Below are 25289 nucleotides of genomic sequence, written 5' to 3'. Positions count from 1 at the left end.
TGTGGTGAGAGTTTGTGAGTTTCCCCTGTGTGAGCTGCTGTGCATTTACACCTCACAACTGATCCAACTGATAGAAACTAAGAGCATTCCCATTTTAAAGATGAGAAAACCAAGCCAGAGAGATTACTTGCACAAGGTCATATAATGATTGGTGTTGGAGCCAAGATTCAAACCTGGGCTTCTCTATCTCCTAAGCCATGTTCACAAAAAATGAGTTTATACCTCAATTCCAACAGCTATGGTGTACTTTGCAATATACATAGACCTGCAGGAATGACTTAAGAAAAATGTCCAGTAGAGCTCTCAGGGAAGTGCTCCCTTCCCTGGTTGTATCACTCTTCTCTCCATCTGTGTTGGTTTGACTTCTATGAGTCAAAAAAATTTGTTATGTGTAGCCTTTGATCATCAACATGCTGAAAGGGGCATCAGAGACAGTCCATGAACATTTTTCTTTATTTTGAAGAATAAGGAAAACTAAAGATTAAGAATGACGTAAAGTACTAAATGTAAAATATAGATAGCTAGTGGGAAGCAGCCGCATAGCACAGGGAGATGAGCCCGGTGCTTTGTGACCACCTAGAGGTGTGAGATAGGGAGGGTGGGAGGGAGACACAAGAGGGAGGAGATACGGGGATATATGTATACGTATAGCTGATTCACTTTGTTATAAAGCAGAAACTAACACAACATTGTAAAGCAATTATACTCCAATAAAGATGTTAAAAAAAAAAAAGCATGATGTAAAGAAGGGCAAAAGGTACGAACTTCCAGTTATAAAATAAGTCCTGGGGATGTAACGTACAGCATGGTGACTACAGTTAATACTGTATCGCATATTTTAAAGTTGCTAAGAGTAGATCTTAAAAGTTCTCATCACACTTAAAATTTTTGTAACTGTGCAGTGATGGATGTTAACTAACTATACTTACTGTGGTGATCATTTTGCAGTCTATACAAATATTGGATCACCTGAAAATGTTGTACATCAATTATACCTCAATTTAAAAATTTACCAAAAAAGATGTGTTTAATTGAATCACCAAAAAAGAGAAGGACAAGATGCTCTACTAGAACAAGGAAAAGAAATCAACAGGTTTGTTGTCTCACCTGCAATACATCCATCTTAAGCATGTGTGAGACACTTTTAACTGAAACTTAAGGGTTTCAATGTTTGTTTCCACTATGAGAATAAAATAACCACATCACAGAAAAGTCCAAAAAAAATCCCCAATTCCTTCATCTTTCCCTGACAGTTATTTTGCTGTATCTGAGGATGCTATTTTAAAGACCTTTAGAAAGTTTGGTTTCCAATTTTTCACCAATTTGTCTAACGCTGCAATCAAATCTTTAAACATTAAATCTTGTGCCCTTGTACAAATAATTCTAAGGTTTTATGTAATAAAAATGCTAGATCAGAGCATGAACATTTAAAATAGATATTTCCAAATTCTCATGCTAATTAATTTATCTTAGGGTGAATAAATGTGTAAAAGACGGGGAAGTCATTTTCGTTCGAAACATGCCTTTCACACTTACAAATATTAAGCAGTGTGTGATTCTAGACCCCATGTCTCATTTCCCACACATAAAAATCATCTGAACTCTGCTCTTCTAAGTCTCTTCCTTTATCTGTAACCACACCCCACCATGTACCTCCTTATTTCCTATACAAGTTAATCTAAAATTCAACTCCAGAAAATATTCTTGACAAAAACCATTGTACATTTTGTTTCTTCAGCATCTGTGTAAATAGATGTGCATAGTATTTACAACTTGGTATATCTTTGGTATGTTTCCTAGGATGTTATAACACACTGCACGCCTTAGTACAGCTGTCAGTCTAATGAAGATTCCCTTGGGGCTCTATAAGCATTCTTGGAACACACATATCAGGAGAGGTTTTGCCTTCCCAGTGAACTGTTGACTGTGGATATTTGTGAAAGAGGCCTATTCGGCACAGCTTGGCCAAGTCAACTTCTACTGCTATTCATCAGCGAAGAACCAAATGGAAATACTGAAGAATGAAATAATTTTAAGTCTTAAGAACAATGCCTCTCTTTTGAAAGCACTGTACCTCACAGCCTGCTAGGGTGTTAGGCAATTACCACATACCATTTATTCCAGAGGGACACTTTAAGGCCTCTCTTTTTTTAATAACTGGATAGAAATGAATTAATGCTGACATTGCCCATAAACTGTGCTCAATGTTAGTATCAATTTATTTGGTCATTCTGGTCCTTATATTAAAACTGGTATGTTAATCTGAACCAATTTTTTAAAGTAAAGATAGGATCTAACTATTTAATCTCACTGAGAACATCCATGTAATGTTCTTCTGAATAATAAACTTTTTTTTAGGGGGGTGGGAGGAGTCATGGGGCTGGCAGTAATAAAGAGCTAAGGATCAGACTAAATCTAATGTGTAACTCACCCAGGTCTGCCCCATTGTATTTTGCCATGACTATATAATTATTTGCTTTCTGGGCCATGTTCCAGAAATATTTTATGCTGCTTACAAAATACACAATAGAAAGATAAGACAAAGGAGGTGAAGAAATAAGAGCATAGGGACCTCAACAGGAAAGATAAAATCAGAAATGCTGTTATTATACAAATTTGGCTCTAAGCTTCCTAGCAGCTAATTTAAAAAATTGGTTACATGATTTACTACATCTTGAGAAAAACTACTTGTTTAGTAAAAACTACTTTTCCTGGGACTGACCCCAGAGAGCAACTTCTGAATGTCCTCAGAGGCCTAATGTAACAGGCATCATCCCCAGCGCAAAAGTCCCAGAGCCTCACAAATGTAGCCTGAGCATGTCTCCGCCTAGAAGATACCGAGGACCATGGCTACGAGAAAAGCTCACGGGCAGAAAGTGTGTTGTAGTCTCCAAAGTTGAACAAAAGAAAAATCATCTTTCTGATACAGTCATGGATGAGAGGCTATAGATGCTTTTGTTTTACTGATTTTGGGGAGGTGGGGTAGGAGGTAACAAATCCAATAGGAGATTAAGAGTGAATTTAAAAGTTGAGTGAAGATTTGGAAAAGGAATGGTGGACAGTAGAGAAGGGCTAAAAGGACCAAACTATAATAGAAAGAAGGGGCTAAGACATAAAGAAAGCATCAGTATGCAGACAGAAAAAAGTTCCACACTGGGAGGTTAGAGGGAAGTAAATGAAGCATGCCAGGAAGCCGTGTCCTGGATTGACAGACAGCGGTGTGTACTATTGGTAATAGCACCTTAATGAAAAGTTGACTCATCAGGTGTCTGAAGCCTGATGAAGATGTTTCTGAACGCCACCCAAATCCCTTTGTTCCAGTTCCATATCCACCAAGCACATCCCTGACCATAAATTTCTTTTCAAGGAAACTTTCCTCTGGGAATATAAGGCACCTCACATAAACATCCTGTCTACTGGACAGTCATTAAACTGGCCCATTCTTATATGGGATTCTGTGTAGTAAGCCATGTTTTCAGGATTAGAACACCCAGATAAACAGATAATTTTTACATATAAAACTAAGAAGCCAGAACAATGGGTTATGATAAGTCTCTTTCACCTGTGAATCTAAGACTCTGAGATGAGCTTAAAAAAAACGCATCAGCATTACCCTATAGCGTTACACATTCTTTGCATGTAAGTTAATGTTCAGCTGCATTATCCTGAACCCTTCTTCCTAAACTTTCAGAGGTGAAAGACACTCAGGTCACAAGCTGTTTCCCAGTGGATTTCTGCCAGATGCCTATTGGCAAAACTTCCTTTGGACTTCTTGGCAGACCCTATGCTATAGCTTGAAATAACAGAAGAACAAAGCTGCTCAACTGAAAGTTTGCATAACTGGTGAAGTCTGCCAATGAGTAATTCCTAATCATCTATCATGAGGAAATACAAGAATGAGCAAACAGTAAGGTTAAGTGTATTTACTTTGTGGGGAACAGAATCTAAGACATCACAAAGGCATGGCGACATGCATGCCAGCCAACAAGACCAGCCTCCAGGAATCTGGAAGAATGCCAGTGTCTCCCTTTGGCTTGTAAAATACATACTCCTGGGGTTTTTTTGTTTTTGTTTTAATGGATTTTGGTCTGGAACTGAAATTGGGTTTACTCAACTTCATAACCTGAACAGAATATTTAAGTTTAAAAAAAAAGCAAAGGAAGTTTCTCCCTATAACTAAGTAACCAAGACCTCTCAGAGATAATATATGCAACGAGTTACTTACTTTGAAGTTGTTTACTAACAAAAGAGCTGCACCCACAGTAAGAAATCCTAAACAGTACGACTACAAGACTCCATGAGAGTCATTTGATCTAACAATCCCTTTCAAATTATATTTTGTTTCTTAAAGAGCACTTCAAACTAGGTAAGGACTAAGAAGAAGTGTTCACATTCCTTGCCTCTTCCATAAGCAGCCAAGTTAGCAATTTTCAGATTACACTATTGTTCTAGAGACTTGGGGAGACTCCGAGGACGCTATCAGAATTATGGAGACAACGGCGCCTGAACTAACATCTCCCAACCCCAACGCAAGCTGCCGAGACCATCCAGCTATGGATGTTGTTGTGTGCGATGCCAATTCCAGCTCTTACTCTGCTCACTAGCTGCCAAACGCCTCTTCCCTACTGTTTGAGCATTTCTGAAAGGAGCATTTCCTGTCATTTATAAACTTGAAGTTTGCCAATGAAGTACTGCGTAAGCCAGCTGCCAGGCAGGAAGTAGAGACTTTTGTCTGTTGGAAGAACCCACTCTTTGGCTCTATGGGAAAAATCAACCTGGCAGGTTCCAGGAAGAAGAGTATGTTTTAGGAGGAGGCAATGGGCAAAATTCTGGACTAGAACAGCGACAAGGGATTTATCCAAAGACAGGATGCATCAATTCTACTTTCATGTTACAAAGCAGAAGTGAGAAAACACGTGTAGAAAAAAAAATGAAACTCTAAAAGAGGAAGCAATACATGAAAATAGTCTCTGAACCATTTAGTCATGAAAACCTACTCCTTGCCAGGCAATATATATTTAAAGTAAAAGCAGAGATTTGCTGCTAACCTACAGGAATCAAGGATAAAGAGACTATCTTAGTGAGTAACCTGACTTCTCTGTGAGAGCTTCTGCAGAACAGTAGGCTTCTCATCAGCAGCTGTAAATGCAATGGAGGAGTATCATAGAGTGCTGAGAGCAAACACCTGCCAACCTTTAATTCTCTAACCCAGTTTTTAAATACAGGCATACCTCAGCGACATTGCAGGTTCAGTTCCAGACCACTGCATTAAAGCGAGTATCACAATAAAGTGAGTCGCACAAAGTTTTTTGTTTCCCAGTGCATATAAGTTATGTTTATACTGTATATAACTGTCGTCTATTAAGTGTGCAGTAGCATTATGTCTAAAAAATGTACATACCTAATTAAAAATAATGCTATTGGGAAAATGGCACCAATAGATTTGCTCAACGCAGGTTGCTGCAAACTTTCAATTTGTAAGAAACAAAATCGAACTCTGTAAAAACTAGTAATGTTTGACCTGAAAGAAGAGTCCTTAGAGACAATTCATTTATCTCGGTTTCTTCACTGCGTGGGTAAGAAAAGAAACCCAGAGCGAAGAAGAGGAGACTAACACAAACAGAACTGGCTCTTCTCTCTTTACACCCCTCCCCTTTAGCACCAAGGTACAAACACCTCAGCCACTTCACATCACCTTTAGCTGCGGTGCAAAGCTTTATAAAACACATCATCAATCTGTTCACACTTGATATGAAATTCTGATGTCTATCTTTAGATTAATGGGCTTTGTTACATGGTTTTTACCCAAAGAGGTTTGAAGTGGCAGATGAGGGGCAGGGGAAGATGCAAACGTCACCGACAGCAAAGGCAGAAACACACACACTGCAAGCCCATGGCAAAAGCTAAGCACACCTGACAGCCTGGCAGCTTCAAGAACAGGCAAAGGAAATTCTCATTCTCATGGGGATAAAAAACATGAACAATCTCAGCGATCTGTGTTCTCTAGAACTCCAGTTGCATTTTACTCTACATGTATTCTAGGCACTGAGAGAATGGAGTCCCCCACCTTTTCTCCCTGGACATTTCCCTAAATTTGGTGTAGCAGGTACCACTCACAACTTTATGTGATACGAGAGCCAAACAGGAAGGGAGAGATGTAAAAACAAATTCAAGAAGGAAGATCCTAGAATGTGAACTTTATTTCACATGAGTGTCTACCTCCAGTCATTATTGTTGATGCAACTGAATTGTGCACTTCTTTCAAAAAAATTTATTGTATACGTGTCTGCTAGGCTGCATTTATTTTCATACTATCACTGGTCTCCTATTTCTGACCTCAGGAAAAATGCTACTCTTAAAAAGCAAATATAAAAATAAGGATTATTTCTTAATAATCCACCTGTTTACAAAACAAATAAAAGCTGTTTAACGTTTGCACACAAACACACACATGCACAATAGATTTGTGGGCACGACTGCCTGAGCTGTTTAATAAGTACAAACATTCAAAGTGGAAAACGTGTCTAGTCTCTACTGACCTTTCAAAGCAGTAAACTTTCAGGTAAAGTTCAAGATGAAGGAAGCCTTTTAAAAATCCTTTCCTTCAACATTTAAAAACAACTAACCTCTTTCCCCCTCCTCAAAGTCTCAAACTTTTCCTTTGATATCTGAAAACATACATTAACAACCCTACTACTCAAGAACTTCAAAAGAAATAACTCACGGGTCTACTCTGCAAAGATAAGAAGGTTCTAGTGACAAGAATTGAAAAGCCTGTGCTGGCTCCTAACTGATGAGAGATCACACGGGGACCAGGTTTCACATTAAGATTTTTCCCAATTAGCATTTAATGTCACACTACTCGAGGGCAACAAAGTCTGACTGTGTCCCCTTGACTTCATCCCCCTCAACCATAAAGAAAGCCAAGGCACATTGTCTTACCTCAAACTGTGGGTAAGGAGGAGTCATAGCTGAAGGGGGCCCTGAGGTGGGAGGTGGCATCCCTGAAGTGGGTGGGAACAGACCCAAGGCATTCAGATTTAATCCAGGAATTAAATGTGCTTGAAGCTGCAATGGTAAAAAGGTCCCTTCATTTTACAATTACAAGATCAAGTGTAAGTGAGCATTTATATGTGATAATATCCAGACTGTGACCTCGTTTTATGACTCAAATTTTAGAACAAAGCAGATGTTCCATGTGATTATACTTGAGTATGTAGGTTATGTCTGTTTATAATTCTTGATATTTTAAAATCCATGTGCCGTCTGCCTCCTCTTTGACCTGAAGCCATGCTAGGTTCCTCAAAGCAGGGAACACAGCTTTCTTGCCTTTACGACCAGCTCACAGTGCTCAGACATATATGTAATCCGTACACTCTGGGCACACAGTAAATAGAGACTGAAAATCTTGCATTAATTGAAGAAACAAGCAAACAAGATTTGTTCATTGAAGAGAAAACCAAATAGCAGATATTAAGAGATCTTTACGCCACGGAAAAAATTTGGCAGTCATGAGTCTAAAGACCCAAAACAAAATCAAGCCCTTTGGAAATCAGGTCCCATCCCCATGTCTTCTACAATTAAACCTATCTTTGGAATGGATCCAGGAGCCAGAAATGGGATTTTGTTTTGGCTTAATTTGATAAGGGTTAAGGAAATAAGGTGGGGACTACAGAGTTCAGACTTGAGCACACTCAAGAATCTTTGTTAAAGGCCTATGGGGCTGAATTTACCCCCGGGCGACTCTGAAACATTTGGATGAGCAGTGATAATGTGAAGGAAGGTAGGTAGGCAGCGGTCATGTGGGGGTAACATGATTAGCATTCCAGGCTCTCCTCACAAAGGTAATATCATGTTTACATTTTCCCTTCTTTTAGGTGTAATGTTTCAGATGACAGGCCCAACTGAGGAACTGTTTTTTAATCATTTACTTGAAAATTCAAGATAGACTTTGGAAATGCTGCATTTTCTGCACCATTCCATCCACTAAGGAATGTCAGCAATGCACTTGCACTACACAGATTGTTTTGTCATTTGAAACTCTGTTATCTCCAAGGTTTATGAGTAACCAAATTTTAAATTTGTATTCATAACAGTAGCTTTTATATGCACTGTATCTATTATAATCCTAGTAAGCATGCCATGTAGGCAGTAGCCCCATTTTTCAGATGAGGAAACTGGTGCTCAGAGAGACCAAATAAGTTGTCCAAGAGAATAGCGGTACAGCTAATAAATGGTTGAGCTGGGATTCAAACCCAGTTCACAGACCTCTAAAGCCCACATTCCTATAATACTATCATCTCCCTCCAACTCACATGGTATGGGAGAGATTAACCTTTTTAAGGGAGGTGTTAGCCTTACCTCACAGGTAAGGAAGCTAAGGCTCAAAGCTGGCTAAAATCACAGAGATAGCCAAGCCTGATGTCAAAGTCTGCGTCTTCCCAACTATCCCAGGGCACTCACCGTGGTGCTAAAAATCAATTAGAAACCACATCTAACAATGACACCCTTAAAGGAATCAATGTTAATGCAACTGAAAACATCTTTTGATTGTTCATCAAAATAAAGACGTTTCCTTCATATTAAAACTAACATTCATGGAAGCAATATCATTTTCATAAGACTCCCTGATTTTCTTCATTATCTCTTCCTCGGCTTTGGCACATGTTTCCACACTGCCTTTAACCGTAATGGTGCGCTCTGGATTGTACAGCGTCAGTTCCTGCAACCTGCAGATTGAAACAGAGGGGAAAGAAAAAGACTGGAAATTATAGGAGGAAGACAGTAAGCAATAGCCCAGCCACAGATGGCAATTAAAACCCAACTGTGGAGGCTGGCAATATGTGAAAGTGGGTGGTTAGACATGATGCAAGATGAGTAAGCCCCAAAAGACATGACTCCAAGAATTGTAAAACTGCATGAGAGAAGAAAATACTGCCCCTCCCACCTTCTCAATAAACATCGCTGAGTGTACACAGTTCGATTAAGTCCATGTTTTAAATAGAGTGCACTTCTTGACCACTTAAGGTGAACTATTTTCACAATTTAACAGTGAAATGTAAAGAAAATGATCGGAGGAAATCTACAGTTTTAGTGGAAACCAAGAACCAAATGAACATAACCTTTAATAAGTATGTTCCTAGTCTGCACTGACCAATTCGAGGTGTTAACTGGCATTCTCATGCAATTGCATTTTCTGGGTCGCCAAGCAAGGAATAAGCACAGAAATATTCCAAAAGGGCAAGCCAGAATTCACGTGTCTAAACTTATTTTTGACGGTAATTTTAGAATTTAGATTGACGTAGGAAATAATAATTCAGGAAATAAATACAAATCAATCCATTTTGACTAAATTTTAAAAATAGTCCCTCGATGACCATTTAGACAACTAAAAAGTTAGAATGCAACAGCAATATTCAGAAACTCCCTGCTTGACTCAGCTCCTGTTGAAGTTTCAAAATCCATTCAGGTGACATCTGAGACAACCTAAGCCTGAGCCAGTCAACAGCCTTGAAGGGAAACCAGTGGGAGATACTTACCATGGAAATAAGACTAAATATACAGATGGAAAGGATATAGAATATTGAGACAGCTCCCCTTCATATTCCTAGGGTTAAAATTCTCATTTTCGGGCTTCCCTGGTGGCGCAGTGGTTGAGAGTCCGCCTGCCGATGCAGGGGACGCGGGTTCGTGTCCCGGTCTGGGAAGATCCCACATGCCGCGGAGCGGCTGGGCCCGTGAGCCATGGCCGCTGAGCCTGCGCGTCCGGAGCCTGTGCTCCGCAGCGGGAGAGGCCACGACAGTGAGAGGCCCGCGTACCGCAAAAAAAAAAAAAAAAATTCTCATTTTCACTACTAGCAAAATGTCTCAAGCTAGACTTGAGCCAGATGAATAGGATATTTTTCCTTAACTTCTTCCTAAACTCACTAAAAATATAGACATCTACACAATGAAGATGATTTGTCTTAGACTACTTAAACAAGTATATGTCTCATCTCCAGGCTCAACCCACCTCTCCCCTGCCAAGCATTTTGTTACAATTTTTAAAATAGTTGCTTCCAGAATAGATTTTAAGATTATTTTCTATTAAAACCCTCCCCTTTCTGAGCATAAAATTCAAGACAGGGTAGGATCATTTGTTATTTTTACCACTTTGCGTTTTTTCCTTTCTTTCCCACAAAGCACAACTCTCCCACTTCCTTTCCACCCCCTTCTTTGAAAACTTCTTACTACGTGAACATATTGCCCCAGTCTTTCTCTACTATTCTTCGACTTTTTGGGGTACTCTGAAGGAAATGAAGGAAAGTCACCCTCAGAAGACAAAGGCCTTTCCATATAATTTCAGGGCATTCATGGCCCTAGGCATGGGGGCCAGCCTCCAAATCCCCACTCCCCAGGGATGGGCAGTCTCCTCCCACACTAACCAGAGCCAACATGTCAACAATAAAAAAATGGTAAAAAGTGTGACTTCATGGGCTTCCCTGGTGGCGCAGTGGTTAAGAGTCCGCCTGCCGATGCAGTTCAACACGGGTTCGTGCCCCGGTCCGGGAAGATCCCACGTGCCGCGGAGCGGCTGGGCCCGTGAGCCATGGCCGCTGAGCCTGCGTGTCCGGAGCCTGTGCTCCGCAACGGGAGAGGCCACAACAGTGAGAGGCCCGCGTACCGCAAAAAAAAAAAAAAAAAAAAAAAAAGTGTGACTTCCGAGGCTATGTTATAAAAGACATTGCCGCTTCCGTCTTGCTCTTTCCTAGATCATTCACTCTGAGGGAAGAGAGCTGCCGTGTCTTTAAGACACGCAAACAGCCCTGTGGAGAGGCCCAGGAGGTGAGGAGCTGAGGCCTCACTCCAAGAGCCGGCATCAACTTCTCAGCAACATCAAGAGATCCCCAAACAGAACCACCCAGTCAAGCTCTTCCTGAATTCCTGACCCACAGAAACTAGGTGAGCAGTCAATGCTTACCCTTGTCGTCAGCGGTCCAGTGTTGGGGTAATTTGTTACACAGCAATGCGTAATACACTGGGTTATATATTCCAACTTTGGGAGTATATGCCAGAAAACCTGACCAAGACTTCAGCTAGGAAATATGAATGTAAAGTATTTAGTGCATCCTGCCTTTTTAGTGGGAACAGATAATACTTTCACTATGAGTTAGAAACAGCAGGCCGTAGACTCAGTTTGAGAAATGAAGTATAAGTATGGTGGTACAGGCCAGCTCCCAGAGTTGTAAAATGCTTAATATATAACCTACAGCTTAGAAACGGTGTGTGAAAGTTTTCTGATTCAAAAGAAAGCAAGCCAGCACTTACGGAGATATTGTGATTTTAGTGTCTGTGTCTTGCTCAATTTTTTTAAGGTTTCTTCCTTCCTTACCAATAAGACGTCCTACAAAGTTATTATGGGCTAAAATCTTCAAGGGAATCTCTTCTGTGCTGTAAAGAAAGAAAAAAACAAACCAAAAAAAAAAAGGCCATCAAATCAGGGTAAGTAAACCTACCGTAGGGTAAAAAGACAATATTCATTCATTAAACATTTACTTCCTACCTACCATATAGGAAGAATTCTGCTAGGTATAGTTTAAAGCTTGCTGACCGTTAGCCTACATTCTAGCAATGCATGAATAGAGGGGGTGAAAAAACACTGACAAGTATTTGGATAGGAGTTAATTTTTAAAAGTTTTCTTTTATTCATCTCAGGGAATGTCTTCCCAAAATGGATTCTGTTAGCCCTTTGAAAACACCTTACTCAAACCCATATTCTGAAACCCTGAGTACCAGAACACCATGTACAACTGCAAACCAGTGTGATTTCAGAATAATTTAAAAACACACTCCTGGGGGTAACATGCACAACTTATAGAGGGAAACAGAAGAAACTCAACAGTAGTTACACCTTGGGGGAAGAGTATAAGAGCAAGAAGGGACGGCTTTCACTTTTCATTTTGTACCTTTCTGAATTTCCAAGTCATATATGTAGCATTGTTTAAAATGTCATTGGGGTTATCTGAATGGTGGGCTTTTTCTTTACTTTTCTCTGTACTAAAAAAGAATGTTAATCTTATAATACAGCAACATATAATACCTTATAATTAAAATATATGTAATATATGTCAAAGGTCCCTACAAATTAAATGCTAGTCATTAGGTCCCCAAGCTAAGTCCAGCATCTTACTCTGGATCCTACTTTCAGCACACCACTGTGCTGGACGCTACAAGCACCAGAGAACCCAACCTCTGCTCAAGGTTCCTGTGCAAAAGATATTTAGAGTTTCAACCTGAAACGCTCCAATCAATCTCCAGTTTACCGTAGCCTAAGAGTAGGGATTTCCCCACCTCCATATTCCCTGCTGCCGCAGGGTAGGCTGGGCAGACATGGACAGAGCTCCAACGAGCCCCACGTGAAGGAGTGAGGATTTGGGGTCCCTGCTTTGGGTAAATCCCGGGGATACTTCTTGGACCTTAGGTGAGCTTCCTGTGACACCCAGCTGCCTTCTTTTACAGCTAGACTTTCTCCATTACACCACTCACAACATATCCAAACATGAATGAAAACAAAGTATTTAAAAGACTTATGCTGTATAACAAAATCAACAGTGCCAACCCTCTGTCGCTCTTTGGGACAGTATTTCTCTTTCTTTGTTGGCAATTCCCAAGAACTGTGTCACAGAATTCCAAAATAAGACAGTGTAAATATCAACCTCCTCACGGGGTAATCCTCTTTACTCACAATTTTATATCTTGAGCTTCTTTATGCATAATCTCCAGAATAGACTTACAAGCCGCAGAAGTGCCCTCAGGGGTAGAGAGAATAGTAATTGACTTCTCAGCAGCACCTGCATTCTCTTTACGATGGACATCAATTCTTCCGGTGGGCACAAAGAGAGAGGAAAACAAGAGCTGTAAGCATGTATTCACAATAGAGTCTGTAATTACCAACTTTGAAGTCACAGCGCTTCCGGGCAAAGAGTGGATGACTCACTCCCCTCAAAAGCATCAAGTCTCGATAAGCTGTCACCACGGATGAGACCAACTTTAATTTAATTCCAGGAGTACTCCCCTCTCTTTGCTCACGCAGGGGCATCTTTTCATTCTGCCCAAGCTGCATGTGCTTAATTTTCCTTTTAGGTGCCACAGGTCAAACATCTCACGTCCGAGAGCCTGGGTTCAAACAAAAGGCTTTCTTCTGCTCTAAAACCAAGGGGGACGGGAACACAAGCCAAGAGGACTGGAGCTGGAATTCCACAAGCCAGGTGGAACTCCTGATTCTATACTGTATGTCCACCACCCGTCACACGTGGGGATTTCGCTCCTGTTTCCTCTGGCAGGGCTCTTTCTACGTTTTGCCTCCTTGAGAGGGGAAAGTGCATAACCAATAGTGATGATGGGAATGGAACCCAAAGAGGTGGCAATTCCACTTCAAAGAAAAGCAAATGGTCAATAAACACAAAATGATGTTCCACCTCACTGGTCATTAAAACAAGGTATCATTTTCTTCTAGGCCTGTGAGCATGTTAATGGATGAAATCAAGTGCTGGCAAGAGGATGCGCATCTGGGCATGGCCACCCTTCTGGTTCGGTGCAGAGTACAGAGCAAACCGCCAGGACCTATCAGAGCTGAGCTGCTTATGATTTTTTTTTTTTTTTGCGGTACGCGGGCCTCTCACTGTTGTGGCCTCTCCCGTTGCGGAGCACAGGCTCCGGACGCGCAGGCTCAGCGGCCATGGCTCACGGGCCCAGCCGCTCCGCGGCATACGGGATCCTCCCAGACCGGGGCACGAACCCGCATCCCCTGCATCGGCAGGCGGACTCTCAACCACTGCGCCACCAGGGAAGCCCTGCTTATGATTTTTTGACCTAAGAATCCTACTTCTCGTAACGCCTCCTACAGATGTAGTCTCATACATGGGCCAAGACGGGTGTTTTTCACCCTTTGCAGTATTGACCTTTCGGATCAGACTAGTGCTTTGCTGTGGAGGCCGTCTCGTGCCTTGTAGGGTCCAGCAGCATCCCTGGCCTCTGCCCACTGGATGCCAGCAGCACCCCCTCTCATCCAGATGTGACAAACAAGAATGTCTCCAGACACTGCCGGACGTCCACAGAGGGGACCAACACTGCTTGAAAGTCACCAGTGCGGGAATGTTCACTGCAGCACTATTTGTAACAGAAAGAAAGTTGGAATCACCTTTGAAATACCTCTCAGGAAGAAACAGCTAAATAACACTACATCCATACTATACAGCTGTTCGAAACCATGGGGTTAAATTACAGGTGCCAACATAGTTAGAGGTCCTTGATCTTATGTGAAAAAAAAATGCAATACATACCATGGTATGATTTCTCATTTAAAGCTACACATGTTAGTAGGTCCAAGGAACGAGTCCTGTAAAGACTTATCCCCAACTTAACAATGGTCACCTTGGGGGTTAGATGAAGATTAGCTCTTTGTTTTTATTTTTTTAATGTACATACTTGTACGTTTTGAATTAAATACAAAAATAAGTCTTCTGTTTAAAAAGTACAAGAAAGAAAATCAACTATCAAAAAAAAAAAATGTGTTCAGGGAAAATTAAGTACTGGTGAGTTTCCTTGGCCACTCAAACACTAGATGAAGAGCTGTGTAACTCACGGTCATGAGAAGGACCACTTCATCCTGCCAATAAAATCAAGGCCTGGATTTCATTTTCCTAAATGTCTGATTGAAAACTGAAGATTTATCTCAGAATTAAAATCTGTAACTAAATATTAGGGCAATGTAGAAGTGAAACCAATAAAGGATATCTAGAAATAACCAATTAAAAAAGTATCTTAGATAACAGTTCTGATCTCAGGAACCATCTTTCCAGTCACTGGTTTCAATCCCCCATCACTGTAAGTATTGTCTCTCTTCTAGTAGGTAACATGTTAATCTCCCTCCTCCCGGTTTATTTCCACCTGCTCACTGTGTTAAGGATGACTAAACTCTGAGGTCTGAGAGAAGGTGATGTTGCTTTACAGATTAGGGTAGCCCTGCGAGGCCATTCCAGAAATAGAAGATCTGATAATGACTAGTTTCAGGGGCAAGAGCTAATTAAATCCGCTGGCAGAGCTGCAAGTGAATCATCGGATGCAACAAAAATTGCTTCCCTTCCCTCTCCATCCTCCATCTTCCTGCTTAAATAAAACAAACAGTGAAATTTAAATCACAGAAGCTCTTTCCCCCTACAAGGAAATGAGTAGCTTTAAAAGGAACAACTTTAATCTGCCACGTGACAAGGAAGGTAAACCACTGAATGATCAGTTTCTGCAGGTAACGGGGCATCAAGGGAAGCAAGAAGCCCTTAAATTTTAATATTAAAACCAGGCAAATTTAAGATGAAAACCGATTAGGCTATGGTTCACTTGTCTTCCCCACACTCTACATTATGAAGTCAAAGCCACTGAGTTTGCACAAAGGTAACCAGCACCCAGCAACTCCTGCTTCAAAGCAGGGGAAGGCAGGACCAGATGTCACTCCACAGGGGAGTGGGTAGCAACCACCAGTAGACACAGTTCGTTTGTTTCTGCGTGAGAAATGAGTCAGCCAGCTCAAGGCAGGCATGGTGCCTGTGATGAACATGGATAGCCTCTTAAGCCTGTTGGAACAAACACATAGGCAAGATATACACAGCACAAGGTATAGTCACACTTTCTGAAAAAGACTGCTTAACTCCTTGAACCACACAAAATAATAATTTTTCTTACTAAATTTAAAAAGCAAAATGATCCACAGTCATCTCTGTAGCTGGCCCAGGGGCCATTTCCCTACCCTTTCCTATAGAATGACACAAGAGAGATTTGTACACACAGCCTCTTCTCCCTAATACACCCACAGTTCTTCAGGAAATATGGCAGCAGCTGTCCCAGAGGTGTGCCTGGTAGCAATTTACAGAACTAAGGGTGAGGACAGAGTTCATTACCAAGTTTCTTTGGGTCAAAATCTTCACTACAGCATAACAGGATTGTTACTAAAGCAAACAGGATGGTTACTAAAGCAAAACAATGAATATATAATCACTGGAGCTTCAAAATTGAGAAAGTACCTTAGATATATTTTAAGGGCATTAAATATAATTCACATAGAGTTATTTCACTCATTTGACAAATATGAGACCCACCTACATATAAGGCAACATGCCCACCACTGGGGCTACAGTGGTAAATAAAAACAAATAGCTCCTGCTTTCTACTCCTAAAAAGTTAGCGCCAAGGTTTGATGGAGAATCTTCTAATTCCTTAAAATCTGCAAATTAAAACTATCAAACAAAAGCCTAAAGAAACAACCATTCTAACTACATGGCTTAAACACAGGATAACTATGGACCATAGCTGAATGATTCTTCACTAAAGTAAAGCAAGACTGAAAAACTATCTCTGTATTGGACCCAGAAAATTACTTCCAAAAGCACCGAAGGCAGTTATCACTGAAGGTCAGAGTGGCGATGGGGGAGCAGAGAACCTAGAAGCTGCCCTTTCGTTTATCAGGGCCTCCCTCATCAGGAGTGGATTAAGTATCATTTGTTTTCCATTCATATGTGAAAATCTGAAGTTCCCTTTGAGATTAAGGTTTAGCCCCAGGTTTATATGAAATGAACACGGGAATTCCCTGGTGGCGCGGTGGATAAGAATCCGCCTGTCGATGCAGGGGACACGGGTTCGAACCCTGGTCCAGGAAGATCCCACATGCCGCGGAGCAACTCAGCCCGTGCACCACAACTACTGAGCCTGCGCTCTAGAGCTCTCGAGCCACAACTACTGAAGCCCGCGCTCCACACCAAGACAAGCCACCGCAATGAGAAGCCCGCGCACCGCAACGAAGAGTAGCTCCCGCTCGCCGCAACTAGAGAAAGCCCACGTGCAACCCACTGCAACCATAAATAAACAAATACATTTATTTTATTTTAAAAATAAAAAGGATATCAAATCACAAAGATTTTCAGGATTCCCAAGTACCATACAAGAAGGGATCATTACCATGTTCAGAAGGACACAAAGTACCAAGACAACCCACTCTGTTATTAAGATCCAAAGGGGAAAGCATGAAGGCCCCCCCACACACTCAGGAATACTCACTTAGACTGGGTCTGTTTCGTAATGTTCCGAATGGTAGCACCTTCTTTTCCTATAATGGCTCCAACGAATTGGGTGGGAACCAGCAGACGTAGAGGCAAGTCGCACGGTTTCTGCTTGGACATGGATCCTGGAGACCCCTGCCGCGATGAGCCCCTCTGCCCAAACCCACGGCGACCTCGGGGCTGCTGCGAGGGGTTCTGCTGGGCAGCCATTTCGTCAGGGATGTAGGCCACTTTCAGTGTGAAGTTCTCCAGCTGGGATCCATTCAGTTTGTCTAACGCTCTGAAAGTTGACAAGGAGCAGGGGGTGGGAAGAGGAACCGAGCTATAAAACAAACCTTTCAGCAAAGCAATACCCACCTAATCCACTCAGGATTACTGGCTCTAAAACTTCTGAATAAAGCCACTGAAGAAGTAGCAAACCCAGAACACACATAACACTCCCCACCCCGCCACAACCTGCACTTTTCCTTTGAAGGACACATAGGAAAGACCAACAAGTTTCCAAAGGGAACATATTTGCCATCTACCAATAAAGTAAAAAAAACACTTTGCCGAACCCTGACTAGGGAATTCCCTGGTGGTCCAGTGGTTAGGACTCAGTGCTCTCACTGCTGAGAGCCTGAGTTCAGTCCCTGGTTGGGGAACTAAGATACCACAAGCCGCATGGTGCAGCCAAAAAAAAACTCAAAACAAAACAAAGAAACAAACAAACAAAAAAGAAAAACAAAAAACCCCCCTACTCTTGACTAAGCTATTACTCATAAGGTCAGTAACAGCCTATGAGCACCGGCACAGCAAGAGAGGAGTGGGCAGTCCTCATCCTGGCCAGTTTTTCCAAATCAGAATGGAAAGGATGTAACGAATATACACCTCCCTTACTTCAACCTCTTAAATACAAATATTTAAAATATTTTAAGAATCAAAGGACATGGACACTTCCCTGGTGGTACAGTGATTAAGACCACGCTCCCGGGCTTCCCCGGTGGCGCAGTGGTTGAGAATCTGCCTGCAAATGCAGGGGACACGGGCTCGAGCCCTGGTCTGGGAGGATCCCACATGCCATGGAGCAATTAGGCCCGTGAGCCACAACTACTGAGGCTGCGCATCTGGAGCCTGTGCTCCGTAACAAGAGAGGCCGCGATAGTGAGAGACCCGCGCACCGCGATGAAGAGTGGCCCCCGCTTGCCACAACTAGAGAAAGCCCTCGCACAGAAACGAAGACCCAGCACAGCAAAAATTAATTAATTAATTAATAAACTCCTACCCCCAACATCTTAAAAAAAGAAGAAAAAAAAAAGGCTCCACGCTCCCAATGCACGGGGCCCGGGTTTGATTCCTGGTCAGGGAACTAGATCCCACATGCTGCAACTAAGACGCAGTGCAGCCAAATAAATATATTTTTTAAAAAAAAGAAAAAAAGAATCTAAGGACAAAAATCTCTAAGCTACTCAACGGAGATGGGTAGGATTTAATACTCAGTTAATCAATCACTATAAATTCTCAATACCTATTAAGAGCCAGTCCCCAAGGGAGTAAGCAGTCTTGCCCTTGTGGAGTTTGTGATTTCACTTGGGGCAGAGAGACAGGGGTGGTAGTGGGCCAGAAAAAGCAAATGAAGCTGTTTTCTACCTCACCTATCTAACCGTCCATCCATCCATGCATCCATTCATCTATTTTGAGAGTTTACTTTTGTTTTGTTTTGTTTTTCATTTTTGAAGCTTATTATGGAAAAGTACCCAATCTTAAGCATACATCTCAATGAATTTTCACAAGGTGAACATGCATATCCAGATGCAGAACTAAGACACACCAGTGTCCCAGGAGCCCCACCAACCAGTACCTCCTTCCAGTAACTGCCCCTCCCCTAGGCTTCTCACACCATAGATTAATTTTGCCTGTTTAAATTTCTATATAAATATATATGAGTAGACATGTAATCTCTCATGTCTGGCATCTTTTACTTACCTTGTTTACAACAGTCATCCAAACTGTTGTGTTCTAGCTTACCTACCTATTCTAAAAGTGAAAAACTCAGTAAAAAGTGGACAGACGATATCACCAAGGTTTCAAAAGCACACACAGACATAATCCTAATAATACACACTCCCAGTGCACAACAAAATTAAAAAAAAAAAAAGGCGTCACACTTTCTCTAGGTTTACTCAGATTCTTTGCTCAGATGGTGCTCCAGTGGGCCCCGAGTTCAATCCAGGCAGGGACAGAAACACAGGCATGAAATGCTCTCTGTCTAGTTGCTCAGAATGATCATTTCTGGTTCACATACTGCTTTCCTTATCTGGAGATCTTTCCATTTTTGACTTGGATGGAGAGGGTGGCGGGGGGAGATAGTCCCAGCACCAAAAAGGGTACCAAAACCATGAAACTGCACGGCAGACCCAAGCAACCAGACAAGGCGTACCAATGTTCTTAGGACCCAGAATCCTGCCCTTTCTCACTCCAATCCCCTGTTCCATCACTGTCCTACAGTACCTTGCACACGAATGAACTCTTATTAGAAAAGATCCCAATCATACAGGAAAACAAAGTATCAAGATATTTCTGTCACCATCACCAACCCTCCAAGACCCTTCCCAGAGTAACTGTTAACTGTGATAACTTCTGCAAACGGACCAGTTCTTTCCATATGTTCACACAGGTGTGTATGTGTTCAGTACCCTCTTTAAAAGCGTAACTGAGATCATGATATACATAGTCTTGTGACTTGCTTTTTTTCCAAATACAATACATCTTGGGATATTTCCACGTGATTTTTGTATCAGAGGGCATTCTTTTCTAATGTATATATAACTGAATCACTTTGCTATACAGCAGAAGTTAACACAACATTGTAAATCAACTATACTTCAATTTTTAAAAAGTAGCTAAAGATGGCATTCTTTTCATAAGATTCACAGGTGATTGCAGGCACACAGCAAAACTTGTTTTACCAATGCCCTGATACAAGAACCTTAAGTTAACACATGTTCCCTTGCTTCTTCCCTCTCCTCTTTTTTCTTAAGGAATATGTGGATTAAGCACCCTAAAATATTTTGGCTATTTCTAAAGGAAGAAAACAGCTGAGAGATTTTATTAATATCAATGATGTATATTTATTACAGGAAGTTGGAATTACAGAAGTTTCAACCAATTAGATATTCGTTCCAAGTAACCTTTTTTTTTTTTTTTTTTTTTGCCTACCCTAGGCCGCTTGTGGCATCTTAGTCCCCCAGCCAGGGATCGAACCAGTGCCCTCAGCAGTGAAAGCACAGAGTCCTAACCACTGGACCACCAAGGAATTCCCCATTCAAAGCAACTTTAAACCTTTAAAAGCCCAAAGAAACAGATCACTGAAGGTTCTTTCAGAGACATAAAGAAAGCCAAGCCCAATGTAGGAATCAACTATACCTACAGGCATAAAAGGCAATACAGTCCATAGTAACTTCCTTTCCCACTATAAAATTGAGTACTGCCAGCTTCAGAAGAGGGTAAGTAAAGTTTGATTCTGGAATTAAGTCAGTAATGTTACCAAAAAAAGTAATTAGCTTCTTTCTTGAGTGAGAGAGGCAGGCAGACAGACGTCCTTCTCCATGGGAATAAACAGAGATAAACATGTAAGTCATCAGATCCTTTTATGTATTCTGGGGCTATCCAGATAAGGTCACGTGTGTCTCAAGAAACAACTCTCTCAAATTGGCATAAACTGTAATTCCAAACTTCACTGTGCTGCTTTAAAAAGATTTCTTGGAGGGGAAAAGAAAAGATTCTCTCACTTGGGAGGTCAGATAGCACAGGGCTCCAGGACCCAGTGCGCAGTCTGGGTCCCAAAGGCTCTAAGCTCAGGCTGCTCCTGTCAGAGAACAGACAGCACGTACTGTGTATATCCCACTGCTAACTGCCAAGGAAGCAGGGTTCCCAACCCCTCAGCCCACAGTGCTCCAAACTTGGACACAGCTGGCTGAAGGTACAGGAGTAACTTAACTGCAAGCAATGACTTTCTCATGACTGAAGATTCCAAGTTTCTGAATTTTAAGTCAACCACTATAACCTTTCTATGCACAAAGCTTAATATTCAGCTATACCATTTGGTGGTCTGCTGAGTTCAGGGGAAACCTTAATAGTATTTTCACCAATCCTACTGTACATGCAAGACGTGTGATCAACAATTGTCATCATAATTACTCAAAACATATGCGTTCAGCTCAACAGAACTCAAGGATGTTTATCCCACATGTGTATTACTCAGGATGCTGTTTCTCATCATTACTTGACTCTGCTCTGATGCAATTTTAAGAGTCATTCAGAAGATGGTGAGTAGTTTTGCTAGCTGGTAGCTCTTAATTACATTGCTAAGTTTATTGGGATAGATCACAGTGTAGGACTGAAAGGGCCTTGAGAGAAAGAATAAGTAGTTTATCTCAAGGATGAGAGAGTAAGAAGAAATGAGACCCAGAGAAGTTAAATTTATCCAATGGTACACACATACAGAGCTGAGCAGTGAAAAAGAGACCCAAATTCTAGCCCAGCTTGAAGACTAAGTAGCCATGGAACCCTGGAAAAGTCATTTTGTTGTTTGGCATTAGCCTAGATTTATGGTCCCTTTCAACTCTAAATTCCATGTCTAAAATCTCTTTTTCTTATTCCTAGACCTCACTGCTGGGTATCTCATAGATCCTAACAAAATGAGGCTTAGCCATTATTGAAAAGTCATACCATTCCATTTTCTCCTTGTACCAAGAATAAGAGGCTGAGACATACAATTCAGCAATAATTACCAAAAGCCTGATAATACCACTGCAGGGATGCATCTTAAGGAAACAATTATGGACAAAGCCCATATATTTACCTACAAAAGACTTCATTACTAAACTAGTTCTAAAGGCAAAAAAAAACTGCAAACAACCTAGATGCCCAGTAGAGGACTTAGCTACATAGACTGTGGTAGGGATGAAATACCAGATAGAGATTACTAATAGTATAAATATAGCTAATGCAAAGACAACCTGCACAACTCTACAGAATGATCTTTAGCATTTTTTTTTTTTTTTTTTTTTTTGGTATGCGGGCCTCTCACTGTTGTGGCCTCTCCCGTTGCGGAGCACAGGCTCCGGATGCGCAGGCCCAGCGGCCATGGCTCACGGGCCCAGCCGCTCCGCGGCATATGGGATCCTCCCAGACCGGGGCACGAACCCGTATCCCCTGCATCGGCAGGCGGACTCTCAACCACTGCGCCACCAGGGAGGCCCGATCTTTAGCATTTTAAAAGTTGTAATGCATGGACAAAGTCTAACAAACTTGATGGCAAATTTCACAGTGGTTATCTCTGAATGGCAAAACGGGCAACAAATTTCTTTGTCTCACTACCTGCTCTATTGTTTCTTTTTCCAGAATAAATCTTCTATTTACATAAATTTCAAAGCTTAAGGGTAAATATCCTCCCTTTAGCCATCAACCAAGTTGTTTCAAACACTTCTGTGTGTACCCAATACAAATCTTCAAGCTGATATGAAAAGATATGCAATAATAGCTTCAATATATAAACTATATCCCTATTCCCCAACAAAAAAAAAAACACACACCAGAAATAAGAATCCCCTGGACAACAAGGTCCTACTGTATAGCACAGGGAACTATATTCAATGTCCTGGGATAAACTATAATGGAAAAGAATATAAAAAAGAATATATATATATATAAAACTGAGTCACTTTGCTGTACAGCAGAAATTAACACAGCATTGTTATATCAACTACACGTCAATTTTAAAAAATAAAAAATAAAATAAAATGCCAAATTTATCTTTAGAAAAAGCTCCTCAGATAATAAACAGCCCCAACTACAAAAAAAGAAAAGAAAAAAGAACCCTAAAAAAAGAGAACTAAATACCTACAAATTCTGAAGGGTTATTTGTCACCCATTACAAATCTTCCAATGAATACTGTCTTTGTTATCTGAGCATCCCTGGAAGATGGAAGGAATAGGTATTCCAGAGACCCAAGTCTCTCTTGCTTCCAGGAACAAGAAATACTAAATACATACTCCTGTTTTTTTGTTTTTTAATAAAGTTCTTTGATCTTTTTTTAAATTCATATTTTTAATTTATTTTTTAAAATTTATTTATTTATGTTTGGCTGCGTTGGGTCTTCATTGCTGTACACAGGCTTTCTCTAGTTGTAGAGAGCAGGGGCTACTCTTCGTTGTGGTCTCTCTCATGGCGGAGCACGGGCTCTAGGCACGCGGGCTTCAGTAGTTGTGGCTCGCGGGCTCTAGAGCGCAGGCTCAGTAGTTGTGGCGCACGGGCTTAGTTGCTCTGCAGCATGTGGGATCGTCCCAGACCAGGGCTCGAACCCGTGTCCCCTGTATTGGCAGGTGGATTCTTAACCACTGCACCACCAGGGAAGCCCCATACTCCTGGTTTTAATAATTTATTTTTTAAGTTTTCATTATTTTTACTCATGTATTATTTTAGTAAATTAGTAATTTGAGGCTTGAGGTTAAAGCAAATGCATGCATTTCCTAGTAATATTGGCACTGTTAACTTTTGATTTTTTCTTAGCCACAAGGTGGCAGGAATTTCCATGTTAAATTCTTAGAGACATAGCCTTATTGAAGAATCCTCTTAAAAGTGTCATTCATAGAGCTTAAAAAGAGGCTTTTGAACTAGGTCCCTAACTCCTGAGGGTCAGTGGCCAGTCATCTGAAATGAAGTATCCTGTACAATAACGGGGTGTTATCAACAGCAGTGAAAAATGTTGGGAACATGTGTAATAGTTGCTAACTTAGGAACTCTTACCACCTTCCCATTTTACACATAGGGTTGAATTAAGACAGTTTAACTTGACCAGAGCCACAGCTAGAGAAGTGGCAACAGGAAGTCCATTCCATGGAATTGGACTCTGGAATGTATCCTCTTCGTGTCCACACTCTACTCACTCCTGCACAAGCACATCCCAGTTACAGAGATGGCCACGTAACAGATGCTACAGAAAAAAAGAAGTCAGCTGAGAATGTCACCTCAGCCCTTAACACCTGAAGAAGTGAGCTCTGGATAGCTGCAATGGAAAAGGCAAGAAGAAACCATGCCAGGTTAGTTCAGGCCACAGTCTTGCTGGAGCTCAGAGAACAAGCTCTCAGGGTTCAGCAGAGCAAGGCCTGGACGGACCGGCCATCCCCAGCTCAAGCCAAATCTAGCTGTTCTTCAGGTGCCCAGAAGCAGTGGGTTGAACAAGAATTATTATTTACAGTAAATTATTATTTACTGTAAATTATCAAATTTATATTTGATAAGAACACTGTCTATAAATATGAGCATATATGCATGAATATATTAGTTTCTTGTCAGCCCTCATCTTGTAGCTGAAAAACTGAAGCTCAGAGAGGTCAAGATTACAGTCAGAGCTGCCTGACTTCAGGGTCCATGCTTTCTCCACTACATCGAATGCTTCTCAAATAAAATTAGTTCTCCTCAAAGAATGAGAATGCACTTCACATCTTTTTAAAAAACGTACTAGAAAACTAATAGTTTTCATAACATTGTAATCAAAATTGATCTGTCCATTCTTTAAATCTATTAACTTTCTCTGAATACTCACTTATTTTCTAATAATTCTCTTTGATCTTTGGAATTCTTGAGAGGGAGAAAACCCAGTATTCCTAGAAGGAAACTCAACTTGGACAGGAACTAAATCAGGTAATCCCTCTCCAAATACTTTTCCAGCACTGGAAGGCACATCCTTGAGGACAGAGACTTTGCCTTTATTCACTGGCAACTTTTGGTCAATAATTGGTACTCAATAAATGTTAATGGGCTGACTACTAGAATGAAGGACATGATGATTTTTCATTCACTGAAATGCCCAGTTTATTTGTTTAGATTATAGAACTGCCTAAACTACAAACTCCTAACAGTCTTTTCATCCCTCCTTGTGATCAACAGGATCCTGACAATCTCTAACAATCACTGCGAAGTGCTTTTAGAATTAAAATGTCTCCACATTCAGCTTGCTGTCATGCTGAGAGTACCTTCAGCAGTCTTTCTGCCTTGGCTAGCAGTCTACCCTTCCCATGCCTGTACTCTTAATGCTTCGGAATTTTTACAGGGGGTTGTGGGTGCTAAATGTCAGCCAGTCCGCACGAAGGCTCACTCCAAACATCTGCAAAGCTATGTGGGTATGTCTCCAACATGCGCTCTCCCGTACAGCTGTG

General features: G+C 41.3%; 1 protein-coding gene across 1 annotated transcript in view; it reads right to left on the bottom strand.

The window, feature by feature from the left end:
- Positions 1 to 25289, bottom strand: part of IGF2BP3 (insulin like growth factor 2 mRNA binding protein 3) — a gene marked incomplete at its 3' end in the record, with an annotated part of 145926 nt that overhangs the window by 8340 nt on the left and 112297 nt on the right. Inside the window, exons 6-10 of the mRNA XM_082632757.1 lie at positions 17086 to 17367; positions 12725 to 12859; positions 11308 to 11430; positions 8594 to 8729; positions 6943 to 7068 (exon numbers count right to left, since the gene is read on the bottom strand). Coding sequence (XP_082488883.1) covers positions 6943 to 7068; positions 8594 to 8729; positions 11308 to 11430; positions 12725 to 12859; positions 17086 to 17367 — 802 coding nt within the window. The remainder of the gene's footprint in view (positions 1 to 6942; positions 7069 to 8593; positions 8730 to 11307; positions 11431 to 12724; positions 12860 to 17085; positions 17368 to 25289) is intronic.

The sequence above is a fragment of the Mesoplodon mirus genome (assembly GCF_964341445.2).
Source record: "Mesoplodon mirus genome assembly, chromosome: 9".
NCBI lineage: Eukaryota > Metazoa > Chordata > Mammalia > Artiodactyla > Ziphiidae > Mesoplodon > Mesoplodon mirus.
The sequence above is the reverse complement of the archived record's forward strand: the minus strand, read 5'-3'. Positions and strand labels throughout refer to the sequence as shown.